The 14142-nt window shown below is 47.0% G+C and overlaps 2 protein-coding genes across 3 annotated transcripts; both read right to left on the reverse strand.

The window, feature by feature from the left end:
* Positions 1 to 199: 199 nt before the first annotated feature.
* Positions 200 to 8227, reverse strand: LOC116359313 (sphingomyelin phosphodiesterase 5-like). Of its 2 annotated transcripts, none has more exons than XM_031812153.1 (8): positions 8119 to 8227; positions 5967 to 7253; positions 5439 to 5514; positions 4043 to 4183; positions 3697 to 3786; positions 3248 to 3311; positions 2690 to 2849; positions 200 to 960 (listed from the first exon to the last, which is right to left on the reverse strand). In XM_031812153.1, exons 2-8 carry the CDS (start codon positions 7143 to 7145, stop codon positions 850 to 852), a joined length of 1821 nt encoding a protein of 606 aa, XP_031668013.1. In that variant the 5' UTR covers positions 7146 to 7253; positions 8119 to 8227; the 3' UTR covers positions 200 to 849. The 2 variants fall into 2 exon arrangements, with proteins under 2 accessions (XP_031668013.1, XP_031668014.1); XM_031812154.1 differs by having other exon boundaries at positions 5967 to 7256.
* Positions 8228 to 10044: 1817 nt separating this feature from the next.
* On the reverse strand, positions 10045 to 12259 carry LOC116359275 (speriolin-like protein). The gene is made up of 4 exons (XM_031811956.1): positions 12162 to 12259; positions 11634 to 11758; positions 10760 to 10965; positions 10045 to 10351 (listed from the first exon to the last, which is right to left on the reverse strand). Exons 1-4 carry the CDS (start codon positions 12229 to 12231, stop codon positions 10225 to 10227), a joined length of 528 nt encoding a protein of 175 aa, XP_031667816.1. The 5' UTR covers positions 12232 to 12259; the 3' UTR covers positions 10045 to 10224.
* Positions 12260 to 14142: the final 1883 nt, after the last annotated feature.

The raw sequence follows: 14142 nt of genomic DNA on the forward strand, positions 1-14142 counted from the left end.
TATAAAACATATTTACATATTTAATCGCTCTCTAAAGCCATACAATCAACTTCTTATAAAGGTTTCAGAATGCATCCATATTTATCAAACTGTGTTACTGTTTTTGGTTTAATCTGTTTCACCACCCCCTCCACACAACACATATTCTTCAAATATGTTTTTACCACCCTTGTAATCAGTAAGAGACTCAAACATTTGGTGCATTTCAGTGAGATAGTTTATTTTCCACAGGCATTATCGTGAAATCAGAGTGAAAAAATATAAAATATTTTCAGTACCAACAATTTACCAAAAGTAAGATTGACTGTATAAAAGTGAGTTACCAATGCCCCTGACCTGAAAAGGCCCACATATATACACATATACATATATATATATAACTCAGTGAGTCATGTCATTATTCAGCGTAGATTTGGTCTCTGTATGCATACCAGCAAATCAATATCGGTTTTAATCCAGCAGCCACCAGTAAATGGTATTGTCCAAAACTGTACCTTATTCCCCATAGGGCTCTGACAAATGTAGTGCACTATATAGGGAGTCATTTGGGATGCCTTGCCATCGCTATATAGGGAATAGGGTGCCATTTGGGATGCCCATTCCATCTCTCTGACTGAGGATACAGGCCAGCTCACCCCCGACATAACCCCTTGGCATTTTTCATTGGTCTGTTTACTTTGTAATTGTTGTACCCGTGTGGTGTGTGTGGTGCATAGTAGATGTCTGCATCCCAAATGGCACCCATAGGACTTGTCAAAAGTAGTGCACTATATAGGGAATAGTGTGCCATTTGGAATGAAGTACATATCTTTCCCTTCTCCCCAAATGGATTCAGGCTTGGGTTGTCACTCATTCGGACTGGGCAGTGTCTGAGTCCAGGAACACATTGAGCCTCAGGCCCACTGGAATGTGGTCGGTGAGGCCAGCAAGCTGGGTCACAAAGGTGAACTCCTCAATTTCCTATAGGAGAGAAAGAAAAGGATGCAATAACACCAGAATTAATAATAGACCCACACGCCGTTGTGACGCCTGCAGCCAGCCAGCCAGACACACGCCGTTGTGACGCCTGCAGCCAGCCAGCCAGACACACGCCGTTGTGACGCCTGCAGCCAGCCAGCCAGACACACGCCGTTGTGACGCCTGCAGCCAGCCAGCCAGCCAGACACACGCCGTTGTGACGCCTGCAGCCAGCCAGCCAGACACACGCCGTTGTGACGCCTGCAGCCAGCCAGCCAGCCAGACACACGCCGTTGTGACGCCTGCAGCCAGCCAGACACACGCCGTTGTGACGCCTGCAGCCAGCCAGCCAGCCAGCCAGACACACGCCGTTGTGACGCCTGCAGCCAGCCAGACACACGCCGTTGTGACGCCTGCAGCCAGCCAGCCAGCAAAACACACGCCGTTGTGACGCCTGCAGCCAGCCAGCCAGACACACACACGCCGTTGTGACGCCTGCAGCCAGCCAGCCAGACACACACACACACCGTTGTGACGCCTGCAGCCAGCCAGCCAGACACACACACACGCCGTTGTGACGCCTGCAGCCAGCCAGCCAGACACACGCCGTTGTGACGCCTGCAGCCAGCCAGCCAGACACACGCCGTTGACGCCTGCAGCCAGCCAGACACACGCCGTTGACGCCTGCAGCCAGCCAGACACACTCCGTTGACGCCTGCAGCCAGCCAGCCAGACACACGCACTGTTATGATGCCTGCAGCCAGCCAGACACACGCCGTTGACGCCTGCAGCCAGCCAGACACACGCCGTTGAGACGCCTGCAGCCAGCCAGACACACGCCGTTGTGACGCCTGCAGCCAGCCAGCCAGACACACGCCGTTGTGACGCCTGCAGCCAGCCAGCCAGACACACGCCGTTGTGATGCCTGCAGCCAGCCAGCCAGACACACGCTGTTGACGCCTGCAGCCAGCCAGACACACGCTGTTGACGCCTGCAGCCAGCCAGACACACGCCGTTGTGACGCCTGCAGCCAGCCAGACACACGCCGTTGTGACGCCTGCAGCCAGCCAGACACACGCCGTTGTGACGCCTGCAGCCAGCCAGACACACGCCGTTGTGACGCCTGCAGCCAGCCAGACACACGCCGTTGTGACGCCTGCAGCCAGCCAGACACACGCCGTTGTGACGCCTGCAGCCAGCCAGACACACGCCATTGTGACGCCTGCAGCCAGCCAGACACACGCCGTTGTGACGCCTGCAGCCAGCCAGACACACGCCGTTGTGACGCCTGCAGCCAGCCAGACACACGCCGTTGTGACGCCAGCAGCCAGCCAGACACACGCCGTTGTGACGCCTGCAGCCAGCCAGACACACGCCGTTGTGACGCCTGCAGCCAGCCAGACACACGCCGTTGTGACGCCTGCAGCCAGCCAGACACACGCCGTTGTGACGCCTGCAGCCAGCCAGACACACGCCGTTGTGACGCCTGCAGCCAGCCAGACACACGCCGTTGTGACGCCTGCAGCCAGCCAGACACACGCTGTTGTGTTTCCTAGAACACCTCCTCGTGGTGTTTCCATAACACAGGTGGAGGTCAGGAGTGTGGAGAGGAGAACATGAAGGAAGTGGACTCTTCTATACAGCTGAATGAGATGGCAGGTATCTGATAGCTAGCTCATGTTAGCTAACCTCGCTAGCGAACCAGAGAGGGGAAAAGTATGGAAACACTTACAGTTCGGCAGTGCTTGGAGACGGAGCTCTCTCTGTAGAGGATGTAGTCGATGCGGCGCCCCACCCAAGGCTGACCCAACTCAGGGTAGACCATGGGACAGCCTTCCAGGGCCACAGGAGAGGAGAGGTACTGCTTCCTCAACTCCTCTCTCTCCAGGGTCCTAGAGACAGGGAAGGGATCAGGGGAACGTAGGACATGTCCCAAACGACACCTTATTCCATATCAAACCAGATTTTATTGGTCACATACGCGTGTAGCAGATGTTATTACAGGTGTAGCGAAATGCTTGTGTTTCTAGCTCCAACAGTGCAGTAATATCTAACATACACAAAGTAAAGGAATTAAAAATATATATGGTTGGACGAGCAATGTCAGAGCAACAGCCTAAGATACAGTAGAATAGGACAGTATATAAAAAAATATGTAAACATTATTAAAGTGACTAGTGGTTTCAATGATTAAAGTGGCCAGTGGTTTCAATGTGTTGTAGTGCACTACGTTGTTTTGACCAGGGCCCATTGACTACATCCAGTGAATGCAGTCTGAGGGATAGCATACCTTTGAAGATTCTCTGGGGTCCTTACATCCTCATGATACAGAGTAGGCTGTTCCAGCAAAGTGCCTGAACAATATAACATAAGAAAACATTTTTGTCCATTTCCACAGATGTGCCTTGGTAATAAAAAAAGATATATAAAATAAACTTCTTACAAGACATAAAACAACAGACAATATAGTTAAACATGGGCTGGGGCCTGTACAGGAGACTGACTATACAAGAGGGTAAAAACATTATTCATGTCACATAAATGTGCACAAGACATCAAGGAATGTTTGATTGTTCCTAATGACTTGTAGGCCTCTATGTCGGCTATGTATCCCAAATGGCACCCTATTTCTAAAATAGTACACTACTTACCTACGGGCCCTGGACAAAGTAGTACTGTATAGGGAATAGGATGCCATTTGGGACGCAAGCCTAAAGATCGTGCAACAGTCCAACTCACCAATGACCCAGGGCTTCTCCTGGCCCGGCCCGGCCCTACAGGGGTCTCTGTACTCCTCAAACAGACTGTGCTTCTGTTCTAGACTGTCATCTGACCAAGGACAAACACACAGAAACATGGCACAATGTGGAAACCTGTTGCACGACATCAAGCCCACACAGATACCCATCTATAGAAGACAAACTGCATGCAGAGCCAGTGTACTCTGTATGTAGACAGAAAGGTATCCAAAAATGACACCCTATTCCCTAATATAGTGTACTACATTTGACCAAGGCCCATAGGGTTGTCATCAAAAGTAGTGCACTTTATAGAGAATATGATTCAATTTGGGACGCAGACGTACCAGGTGAGCAGTTGTCGAAGTTGAAATCCCCAGAAAGCACGTCAAACACGACCACCTCATCAGGCTTGCTATTGGTCACCTGGAACTCCTGGATCCACTTGGTGAGCATGTTGAGCTGCTCACAGCGGATCTCCCCTTCACCTGCTCAGCCAATCACAGGACACAGTTATCTCAACCGCTACAATACCAGCAGAGAGAAACTGGTGTTGGACAGATAATTACTGTGTCCCAAATCAAAGTGTATTGGTCACGTACAGGGTTAAGCAGATGTTACGGCAGGTGCAGTGAAATGCTTTGTGCTACTAGCCTTTAACAGGGCAGTCAAACAAGTACACAAATAACAAAACAAATGGAAGAAAAAACCCAATTAACTGTCAGATTCTGGCTTGAAATATACTTATTCCTGTCACCATATTAGACCTGATTGATTACTTGACATGTATAAAAGACCTGTATGTTAGGGGTCAATGAAGGAAGAATAGGAACTTTGTTTATGGAAAGTTACCGAGCGAGACGATGGGAAGTACAGAAAGTTTTGTCTGTTTAAACATGTTATTGCTGAATAGTAATATTTCTAAGGAAGTTGCTGTGGAACTAGGACCAGGAAGGATGTGGAACTCAACTCAATAAGGATGAACAGTTGAAGAGAAAATACATCTCTGGAGACGAGCTAACTACAGTCCTATCTCACACACTTCCACGCTCTAATGAAGGTTCTAGACTCATGCAGGGCCATGACAACACCAGTAAGAGGAACAGATTTAGTTCCTGCCTAGCAACAGAGACGGATTGTTTTTATCTTAGTCATTAAAGGAGGTGACTCCTAGTCAGAAGGTATAGATATGTACTTGTATGTTGTGCTTGCAGCGGAGGCACCCAGTGGGTTGAATAAACGTGGCTTGAGCTTTTCTCTAGTCTGTTCAGAACCTAAACACAACACTATCATAAAACAAATGCAATCTGTGCATATATCCACACACCAAAAATATATACTAAGAGAGATATGTACAGCAGTAGACACTGTATATTACAGTGAGCTATGTCAGAATTCCAGTATATAAATGTGTGGTGTGCATAAACAGTGTAGATAAAACAACATGAGCTGGTGCACACCCAGAATAATAGTTTGTGTGGAGGTGCTGACTTACGACGAATAAATTATAAATTATCAAAATAAAGAAAGTCACACACTCCATCTATAATCTCCCAGCAATTTAATGGGTATTTACCAACGTTTCAGCATCACTGTGCCTTCCTCAGGGTGCATTAACAGTGTAACTACAATGCAATGTACAGCAGTAGCTAAATTATAATGAGCTATGTGAGAAGTTGTGCTGTAAATAGAGAAGAGGAGGCCATTTTGGATTAAGTTAAAAAATGAATGAAGATGACTTGCCTTCAGGTGCATGGAGGTGTGTGCAGTTAAAATATCCAACCAGCTTCTTCTCTTTCTGATTCTGGCCAACTAGCACCTGGGAACACCCACAAACCATTACTTCACCTACTGGGTATGAACTGCGTTCTTGTTGATGATGTTATTGTTAAACCCATGGTAAAATGGAGTGGCCGTTATCATTACAATAACTGACAACAGTAACTCAATACAGTAGGAGTGTTAATGGCAACCAGATGACACCACATTTACATTTAGTCATTTACCAGACACTCTTCTCCAGAGAGACTTAGTCAGTGCTTTCAACTAAGTTAGGACAAAAACAACCACATATCACAGCTATTTTAAGCAGAAAAAACCCCAAAGTGCAGGCGAGAGGTGAGAAAGACAAGAACTATAATGACAGTGAGTGGCATAGAATTACAAATTAGAACTGTATTTCTCCTTAATCTAATCAAAATGGCTGCCAATATCAGCCTATTGACTTCATCCTCTCTAGTAGTGTAATAGCATCTCTGTGGTGACTGGTACCTTGGCAGAGAGCAGGCCTTTAGCAGCCAGGGCGTCCTCCCCTCGGGCGTTAGGGAAGCAGTGGTACTGGGCCTCCAGCACTGGGTAACGGCTGGCCAGGAACAGGCCGCTGTTGAAGAACTTAAAGGAGGAGCAGCTGCCGGGAGGCTGGCAGGCGTACACCCCTACATCATACAGTATGTGGTTGAACAGGGGCCCCAGGGTGTTGGTCAGCTTCACAGCTGCCCTCTTATCAAACACCTCCTCCAGACACAGGATGTCCACGTTGGCCGGGAAGAGAGAAGACACCTCCCAGGGCACGTCGTCTGGTCCAGCCTGACCGCGCTGGGCGACCCCCTGAGTGCGTAGGGCCCGCGGAGGGTTCCTGTGGCCCTTCCGGTCCTGCTGGTTGGAGTTGTGGTTGGTGTTGATGACGGGGGTGGGAGAGTAGGAAGACTCCTCAGTGTCGTCACAGGGCACGTACACCACATAGTTTGAGTCACTGGGTTTGGGGGGCGTCGTTGTTGGGACCGCTCCGTCAGCTTGGTCCTCGTCTGAATGGGCCTGGGGTGGTGGCTGGCAGGCTGGGTCTGTAGCGCCGTATGAGGCAGTGCTGGTGGTGGAGGGGCCGGGGAGCAGGCTACTGGAGGGGCTGAGGGTGCCACAGCTACTGGGAGAGTCCACGAAGATGCGGATGTGTGGCCGGTTCACGCCCTGCACGATGCTCCGGCCTATGGCGGTGGCACGGCGCTGCGTGTGCCCTAGGTTGTTGAAGCGCGCAATTCCGTCCGGCAATAGGCACAGGTTGGCAGTAGCAAAACCAAAAGTGGCCTTGTTGGCCCCTGCCTCAAAGCCCAGGTTCCTCTCCCCCTCCTCAGCTGGTGCTGGCCTCGACGGGGGCTCGTGGTGGTAGGAGAAGGGCCTTCGGGTGGCCTGGAGGGGAGCCCAAAGCAGGAACCCCAGGAAGGCCAGGGGAGCCGTGACCAGGAAGAGGGCGAGGAAGAGGATGAAGCCGAAGAACACCTTGAGAGGGTGGAGGTAACACTCCTGCTCGTGCCGCTGGGTGCGTTCCAGGCTGGTGGACATGCAGACGGCAATGAGGCGGTCCAGGAACCAGAAGCAGGGCAGGATGAGACCCCAGCTCACTGCATGGAGGCCCTCCACAAAGCTGTTGGGGAATGGGGACTCCCGCAGAGACATGCCTCCCTCCTTCAGTCACCTCTGGACACAAGTAGGGAGATCAGGCATCAGGGCTCCCAGCTGCTCACCTCACTCTGGTTATTCACCATCTGACTGAGACTCTGCAATCTACTGGAAGCAAACGTAGAAGACAACACACAGACAGGACATGTAGAGGGTGTTTTCAGACCTTTCCTGGTTCGACGAGGTAAATCAATAGTGCTTGAAGTTGCATGGTTGTCAGGGAAACCAGAATCAACCCAATGGGGCTGGGCGACAGCTGGTGCGTCATAGTACACGGGATCAATTGGAGTAGAAAGGCAGATTACATTGGCTTACTGGGCTGCGCGCACATGAAGGGCTGAGTTGGTGGATAGACAGACATTGTTGGAAAGGAGGGCAAGAGGAGAAGAATATACGGGTATTTTACCCAAACTACTGTTAATCCAGACGTCACCATCTGCACGAATTCACTAATCGCTATAGCGACAGATGTGTAGTGTGTAAAACTAGTGGTCGATGCAACGTTCAAAGTAGTCCACACAAAGGCTCCAAAAAGACCCACACTTTCCGACAACGACGCCCGTCCTGAGTGCCAGCATTTCTGCTGACACTGTCATGTCAACCAACATCGGTCATGAATGAATGTGATATCGATTGTGTCTCAAGTTTTCGTTGTGTGTGCTTGTTACTTTGAAATGATCGACTCGCCCCAAATGCTGTTCTCTGACGTGGCGTGGTTAGCTAGCTAGCCAGCTAACGTTAACTTGGAGTACTAACGTTACCTGGCTAATTCAACCAGTTTGAAAATGTTCACTAATTTGGGCTTGGTAGCAGGTGCTCACATGCACAATGTATCATTCATGAACAAGACAATTTTGTCTTACACATTTACATAGCCACACGTTCGTGGACTAATGTTAGCTACTAGCTAGCTAAAAATAGGTTATCTGGTTAGCAAACGTTAACATGAGCTATGCACCTTTATTCTTACCTGTCTGTATAGAAGAGTCCACTTCCTTCATAAAATGTGAATTTATCCGTCTAAATACATGTAAGCATGCCTACTGCTAAGTTGGCCTTATCATGCTGTGGATATTTTTAATTCATATTCCTGTATAAAACAGAAGACAAGGATTCCAGCGACCAGTGTAAGACTTGTCCCGCGCGGGGAGCAGCCAACTCGTCTAGACAGTTTGCGCGTGCATACCGCTTATTTCCGACCGTGTGCGTGCTCGTCTGAAGTGGCAAATGAGCTGAACATATGTCCTTATACGAACAGTATAAGGGTTTATAGGTATATGGGGTTATTAAGCGCGGATTCGCGCTCATAAAACCCAGGGTCGTTACGATATTGAAAGGCAACAATTTCAAAGACTTTACTGAGTTACTTCTTCATATTAGAAAATCAGTCATTGAAATAAATAAATTAGGCCCTAATGTATGGATTTCACATGACTGGGCAGGGTGCAGCTATGGGTGGGCCATGGAGGGTATAGGCCCACCTCCTTGGCAGCCAGGCCCACCCACTGGCTGGGCTTTGCTCCCCAATCAGAATTAGTTTTTCCCCACAAAATGGCTTTACGACAGACAGAAATACTCCTCAGCACCCACCACCCAGACGATCCTGCAGGTGAAGCAGCTGGATGTGGATGGGCCGGCGTGGTTACACATAGTCTGGTTGTGAGGCCGGTTGGATGTACTGGCAAATTCTGTAAAATGACATTGGAGGCAGTTTATGGCAGAGAAATTAACATTAATGTCTCTGGCAACAGCTCTGGTGGACATTCCTGCAGGTCACCATGTCTCAAAACTGGAGACATCTATGGCATTGTGTTGTGTGATAAAACTGCTCATTTTAAAAGTGGCCTTTATTGTCCCCAGCACAAGGTGGACCTGTGTAATGATCATGCGGTTTAATCAGCTTCTTGATATGACACATCTGTCAGGTGGATGGATTATCTTGGCAAAGGATAAATGCTCACTAACAGGGATGTAAACTAAATTGTACACAAACATTTGAGAGAAATAATATTTTTGTGTGTATGACAAATGTCTGGGATTTTTATTTCAGCTCATGAACCAGGGACAATATTTAACATGTTGTTAAAGCTTTGTTCAGTGTAAATGAAATTAGTTGTGTATACATTACTTAAACAGACTGCTTTTTCTTTGTTGAAATGCATTTTAAATGGCCAAAGAGCCCTGGAAGTATTTATTCTGTCCAGGTTTTTCCATGTCTGTCATTTAAATATGGAAATATAATGTCAGGTAACTCACAAAGCCAGCCTCAGTGCAACCAACCAACAAACCAAGTGAACGAAAATATGAATGAAAAAAAGGCTAAACTAGGAAATGGTCCAATGCAGGAGATGCAGAGCTGTCCTGTCTGTGGAGGGTGTGTGAAGAGATGCAGAGCTGTCCTGTCTGTGGAGGGTGTGTGAAGAGATGCAGAGCTGTCCTGTCTGTGGAGGGTGTGTGAAGAGATGCAGAGCTGTCCTGTCTGTGGAGGGTGTGTGAAGAGATGCAGAGCTGTCCTGTCTGTGGAGGGTGTGTGAAGAGATGCAGAGCTGTCCTGTCTGTGGAGGGTGTGTGAAGAGATGCAGAGCTGTCCTGTCTGTGGAGGGTGTGTGAAGAGATGCAGAGCTGTCCTGTCTGTGGAGGGTGTGTGAAGAGATGCAGAGCTGTCCTGTCTGTGGAGGGTGTGTGAAGAGATGCAGAGCTGTCCTGTCTGTGGAGGGTGTGTGAAGAGATGCAGAGCTGTCCTGTCTGTGGAGGGTGTGTGAAGAGATGCCAGAGCTGTCCTGTCTGTGGAGGGTGTGTGAAGAGATGCAGAGCTGTCCTGTCTGTGGAGGGTGTGTGAAGTTTGTATGAGAGAGCGCTTGTCTCCAAAGCAATAAAAGCTTAGACACGTTAAGAGTTGGGTTTGAGTCATTTGTTTATAGTGTAAAAACTTGACTCTCCACAGATGACTGATCTGCTGTGGAGGGAGGTGGTATCAGTGGCCGTCCCAGTCTAGCTCTGGTCCTAAGCGTTTATAAAAGACTCAGAATCAGCAAGCTATACGTAACACCCTGGACCAGAGCTGTTCCCAGCCCGTCTACCAGAGGAAGAGGGGCTTGCCGTCCTGCCTGGCCATGAAAGAGAGGCAACTGAACAGCAGCAGGAGATCCTTCAGCAGTTTGGAGGGGGCTGAGTTGATAACTACTCTCCTGAGGAAGTCCGGGCTGTTGAGATTAGATTGTTGTTTATTGTCCTACAAGTGGAAATCCTACTACAGCTCACACATTACATACACAAACCACACATTACATACACAAACCACACATTACATACACAAACCACACATTACATACACAAACCACACATTACATAAACCACATTGTAACATGGCAGCAAACAAACAACAGTAAACAGTCCCCCCCCCCCCACACCTGCACATATAGAAGGAAGCTTCATAGAATTGTTAATGATTCATGGTGATAAACCCCCCCCCCCCCCCCCCAGGGATTAAACTCCTCCTGAAGCATGCAGTGCAGCCTTTACAGTAATTGTCTGACACCTCCAACCTGATGGCAGGGAAGCTGAGCTGACATCACAGCCGAGCTGGTACCCTGAAGGGACTACATCATCACCTGTTGTATCCCAGCTCCCGGGCGCTGTATGAGTCAGCCCTCTGCTTCAGTATGCCATAGGTGTTGATGATGAACTCTGTGAAGGGGGGGTGGAGAGTCATACTATAGCCCAGCTGCTTCAGCTTGGCCATCAGCTCAGTGTAGCGCTGGGACAGCTGGAGCCTGTAGCCCTCGTCCACCTTCCCCGTCAGAGGGTGTGTGGACACCTGAAGAAAAGGGGGGGGGGGGGGGGGGGGTCAAGCCTTTAGTTTGAGTGAAACACAGATTGTGAGTCTCATATGGCACCCTATTTCCAATAGAGTGCACTACTTTAGACCAGAGCCCATATAGGGCTTCATTTGGAATAGGGTGCCATTTGGGACAGACTCGCAGTCAAAAGTAGTGCACTATATAGTTTAGAGGGTTCCATTTGGGGACGCAGACAGTCTCATGGGAGTGGGGGATTAGCCTGTAGAGTTTCTAATCCAGTTATACTGTACATGTCATTATCCAACTCTCTCTTACACATTTGTTTAGAACAGATTTGGAATTAACTTCTTAGGAAATGGAAAACCATTTTGACCTGGGAATAACCGGTTTGGGAGGCTTTGATTTCCATCTGTGGTGAATGATTGAAATATCTACATGGCACACAACCACACCCTGTTGTTCAACTAGTCTATTATCCCTTAGCTGACAGAAGGAAGGAATAATGTTGTTCAACTTTCTTATTATTAAAAAACTGAATGTCTGCCTTTTGTACAAAGGACAACACACACACACACACACACACACACACACACACACACACACACACACACACACACACACACACACACACACACACACACACACACACACACACACACACACACACACACACACACACACACACCTGAATGATCTTGTCTCGTATATTGAGCACAGTGAACCCATAGAGTCTGTTCTGGCCCTGGAACACATAGGACAGGATCCTTCGATCCAGCTGGAAGGCTATCTCCCCCAACAACCGCTCTGGATCTGAATCAATAAACACCATTACAGCACCAATCTCTGAATCTGCATGGATTACTTCAATAGACCTCATTACAACCAACATCAACATTCATCCACAGCTAGTTTAACAAAAATGTTCCTATTCTAAACAACATCCCAGAAGGCATCCTGTTTCCTATATTGCGCACTACTATTGACCAGAGCCCTATAGGCCCTACTCAAAAGTTATGCACTATATAGGAAATAGGGTGCAATTTGGGACCTATGCAATAGTTTTGAATACATATTTTTCTATTCTCTTCTGCTATTGCAATATTGTCATAATCAGCTCAGTTGATACAAAATGGTGATTCAATTTCTGACTAACATTTTTCTCTTAAGAATCATGTCACAAACATTGTAATGAGCAAACGACCATTTCACACAACTTTCACCTTCTGAGACATGACGTAAGAACAGCTTGCAGTCTCTTCATGTTCTCGTGGGTCTGTGCACATGCAGCTCTTGGTGTAGGACTCCAGGTTAACCGGGAAGACGTTCTGTGAGGATGTCTGGACGATTGATGCAGCTCATGTTTGAATCTGTCCTCATCCACGATGTCTTGCCACTGAATAGTTGTGTTCCTGCCTGTTGGTAGGAAATTCTCATCAGAATCAATTCTAATGCAAAAAGGGTGACAAATTGAGAAAAAAAGAAACCAGGCAAAACTAATAAGCAAATATATGTAGATGCTCTCCTCTTTGACTACATCCTCCCTCTGCTGATCTCACTCAAACCACGGTTGCTGAGACCTCGCATGCCATCAACCAATGGTTGCGTGCGACGTCATCGACTGACAGATTGCTATAACATATGATTTGGTTAGTCGATAAGTAAAATATCCATCCAGGCGTTTTAAAGATCTGGCAACGTCTAAACAATGGAACCATGAACGTTCTCAACCTTCAGTCTCTTGTCCTTAGATCAACTCATGAACTTAATGTTGTTTTTAAATAGTTTTTGTTGTTGTTTGTTGTTGCTTTACATCACTATGAGATTTATTTATGTAATGAATAGAGCTATATACATTTAATAAATTATATAAATGTTAGTCATTTAGCAGATGCTCTTATCCAGAGCGCCTTACAGGGTTAAGTGCTTTCTCAGGGGCACAGACAGATGTTTAATCTAGTCAGCTCAGGGACTCGAACCAGCATCCTTTCAGTTAGTGGCCCTAAGCTCTTAACCACTAGGCTATCTGCCACCCTTAAGATTATATGTCCAATATTTTAGCTGGTGCTTTGCTAGGACCTGCATGGCAGTACTGATATGCAGGGTTGGGATTAATTACATTTCATTTCACGCCGTATAGTGTAAATCGAATTTTTCAGTTTTTTCCCACCCTGCTTATTATTCTAACAGTCCGGACGTGTCACATATCTTGGACGTCCTCTAGTGACAAAGAGCGGCACACGCACCACCATCACCCACATAGATGGAGATTGCAATGCGTAAACCATACTTGAACAGTTACCTGTCGATTCCCTGAGATTATCGCTGGTTAGAGCGGAGGTTTGCAGTTTGGACTTCAGATGAAAGTTTTCCTTCATTAGGTCAAGCATTATTTTCAGGTGGTCATTCTCATACCGCAGTTTCTCATTCTCCAAGCGCAATGACGCACCGCCCCCCTCTGTATCCATATCCACCCAGATACACTTCTCCGACTCCAAGCGCCTACTTCAGGCGTTCAGACAACTGAGACACAACCCGCAAGTTTGTAGACCCTTTCCGTCTGTCTTATAAATCAAATCCTCAAATGAAATAGGTTATAAATGGCATCATAATAGGGTGTCAGAACGTTCGATTTAACTTGACACCGGTGTCATAATTACACATTGAACATAATTATAGAATCTCCTTTATGATGTCTAAACAGATAGGCTATACGTCATTCTTAACGCTCAACATTTGCATTGCATCAGGGGAAATCATTTCTCACATAATTTCTCTCCAGACTGAAAAGCTGAAAACTAGGCACAAATGTCTGGAAAAATATAATTAACAAACTGACATTCATGCTTTTGGCTTAGAAAAAAAAGAATCATATCACAAAGTGCATAATCATGATTCATACACTATTAGAAACAATTTAGCAGCATCCAGTAACCATCAGCACTGATAAAAAGAAAAAGAGATCACAATTCAGTTTTAATTGAATAAATATCAACAAATAGCTGCAAAGACTCACAAACATCAGAAATATCACAAAACAAATTGAATTCAAATATGATTAATTATTCACACTACACAATTTAAACCAGTCTGGATTGTGGTAAAAATGAGCACAATGAACATGAGGGAGTACTATCAAGCAGAGTTACTTGCTATGACTGTGATATGTGGTTGTTTAGTTACCCCAAGTTGAATGA

The sequence above is a fragment of the Oncorhynchus kisutch genome, unplaced genomic scaffold, assembly GCF_002021735.2.
Source record: "Oncorhynchus kisutch isolate 150728-3 unplaced genomic scaffold, Okis_V2 Okis02a-Okis13b_hom, whole genome shotgun sequence".
Classification (NCBI taxonomy): Eukaryota; Metazoa; Chordata; class Actinopteri; order Salmoniformes; family Salmonidae; genus Oncorhynchus; species Oncorhynchus kisutch.

Excerpts from the sequence above, each read along its gene's own strand:
- LOC116359275 (XM_031811956.1), bottom strand. The coding sequence starts at position 12,231 with ATGTGCACAGACCCACGAGAACATGAAGAGACTGCAAGCTGTTCTTAC. Across the intron at positions 11,759-12,161 it reads CATGTCTCAGAAGGTGAAAG|ATCCAGAGCGGTTGTTGGGG; the intron begins TTGTGTGAAATG and ends TTATTGATTCAG. Across the intron at positions 10,352-10,759 it reads CGGGAGCTGGGATACAACAG|CCCGGACTTCCTCAGGAGAG; the intron begins GTGATGATGTAG and ends TAATCTCAACAG.
- LOC116359313 (XM_031812153.1), bottom strand. The coding sequence starts at position 7,145 with ATGTCTCTGCGGGAGTCCCCATTCCCCAACAGCTTTGTGGAGGGCCTC. Across the intron at positions 3,787-4,042 it reads CTTCGACAACTGCTCACCTG|ATGACAGTCTAGAACAGAAG; the intron begins GTACGTCTGCGT and ends GTCCTTGGTCAG. Across the intron at positions 961-2,689 it reads TCTCCAAGCACTGCCGAACT|GAAATTGAGGAGTTCACCTT; the intron begins GTAAGTGTTTCC and ends TCTCTCCTATAG.